This window comes from Terrapene carolina, unplaced genomic scaffold (assembly GCF_002925995.2).
Source record: "Terrapene carolina triunguis isolate 2854851 unplaced genomic scaffold, T_m_triunguis-2.0 Scaffold62, whole genome shotgun sequence".
In the NCBI taxonomy this organism is placed as follows: Eukaryota; Metazoa; Chordata; order Testudines; family Emydidae; genus Terrapene; species Terrapene triunguis.
In genome coordinates, this window is record NW_020664413.1 from 11,894,031 (window position 1) to 11,895,686 (window position 1,656).

A 1,656-nucleotide genomic window follows, 5' to 3' on the forward strand; every position below is an offset into this window, starting at 1 on the left:
AAAAATATATCCAAGTGACTTCGGACCCCAAGCCCCATTTTCAGAAGTGATTGAAACTCAGGCTCCCAAGCGTTTAAGTCACTTCTGAACATGGGGCTTGGGTGCTTTTGAGAATTTTACCCCTTAAATTTTATAGAATCTTGTTTCCACAAAGTTGAAATTTGGAACCTAAATGGATTTAAATCTACCCCAGTAATACTGGGATTAACTATATGTGGGCACCACTTCCCTTTACTGGAGAGAATCAGCACTTCTCCCCTGCGTGTCTGAGATCACATACTGCTAATGGCAAAAGCAGAGATTTTTCAAACAGATCAAAGGGAGTTGCTACGCTCCTTTGAAAATCCCAGCCTCAGTGTAACTCAAGTAGCACAAGGTCTACGCTTATGGACTGAGGTTCAATCTTCTCTCCACAGTCACTGTGAAGTTCCAAGAGGTTTACTATCATCTCACTATTTGATAGTGTTTTTTGTCTGCAAATCTCAAAGTGCTTTCCAAAGGAGGCATTTTACACATGGGGAAACAGAGCCACAAGGCAGTGAAGCGACTTATCCAAGATCACCCAGCAGCAGCAGCAACAGAAATAAAACCCAAGTCTCCTGACCCCCAGTCTCATGCCCTAACCACAGGGCCATGCTGCCTCAATATAAAATACAGCATCAAATGAACATCTGCATTATACCCACCTGTATTCCTTTCACTCCTCCTTTAAACTTTGATACTTCCATGTGAATCTCACAGTCCCCTATATAACTGAGAGAAAGTTCTCACATTATTCCAGTGTTTGCAATACCCACACTCGAACAAAATGGAGCTGTAAAGAATATAAGGGAAATGAGCATATCAACCCTAACATGATATTGCAGAACTGGATGAGCGTTATGGGGGTCCAAGGGAGTAAAGAAATAGCCTGGTGCTCTCACAACCACTACTCAGACTCTGATCCTGCACCAGAAGCCATGAGAGCAGACTCCTCTGCCCATGCAGAATCCCACTGAAGTCACAATCACAGCCTGATACACTATTTCACCTCTCTTGGCTCATGTCTCACCTTTCATGTCATCACAGCAGGCTGGGCCAGAGATGCCGAATACAGGGGCAAAAATCAACCTTAAAAATAACCCAGTGGTCTTGAGGCTGATCCAAAAGACAGATAATAGGTCAATTATTGGGTAGTATCAGACCCAGAAGAAAATTAATTTGGAGTACAACAATTTTGGAAGTTGAGAATAACCTGAAAATAAACTATTTTTAATACTGTTCACTGTAAGACTACAACTTCTTGATTTTTAAATCATGGCTGCCATAGATATAAAAAAATTAAACCACCACACCCACACACACCACAAACAAACTCACACACACCCCCCAGAGGAGTAAGTCCCTTCGGCAAATTCGCAAGACAGGCTCTAGATAAAGAATATTTTTTGGATTTATACACCCACAAGACAAAAGCACACAGCCAGTTTAAATCCTGATGAAATCTGAAAAGTGAACCAAACAAAATTCCGTGCAATGTATTTATCTGGGGGAAGGAGGATGGGGGGGGGGGGGGGGAAGAGAGAGAGAGCGAGAGAGAGAGAAAAAAAAACCACATTTCCAGATTAAGAAGTTTCCACTATAAAAATTGAAAGCTCGAATGTTGTAGCATTACAA

At 41.8% G+C, this 1,656-nt stretch overlaps 1 protein-coding gene across 1 annotated transcript in view; it reads right to left on the reverse strand.

Annotated features, from left to right (window-relative positions):
- Nucleotides 1–1,656, reverse strand: part of ESYT3 (extended synaptotagmin 3) — a 56,480-nt gene that overhangs the window by 32,162 nt on the left and 22,662 nt on the right. The window contains exon 5 of the mRNA XM_026647765.2: nt 687–753. Coding sequence (XP_026503550.1) covers nt 687–753 — 67 coding nt within the window. The remainder of the gene's footprint in view (nt 1–686; nt 754–1,656) is intronic.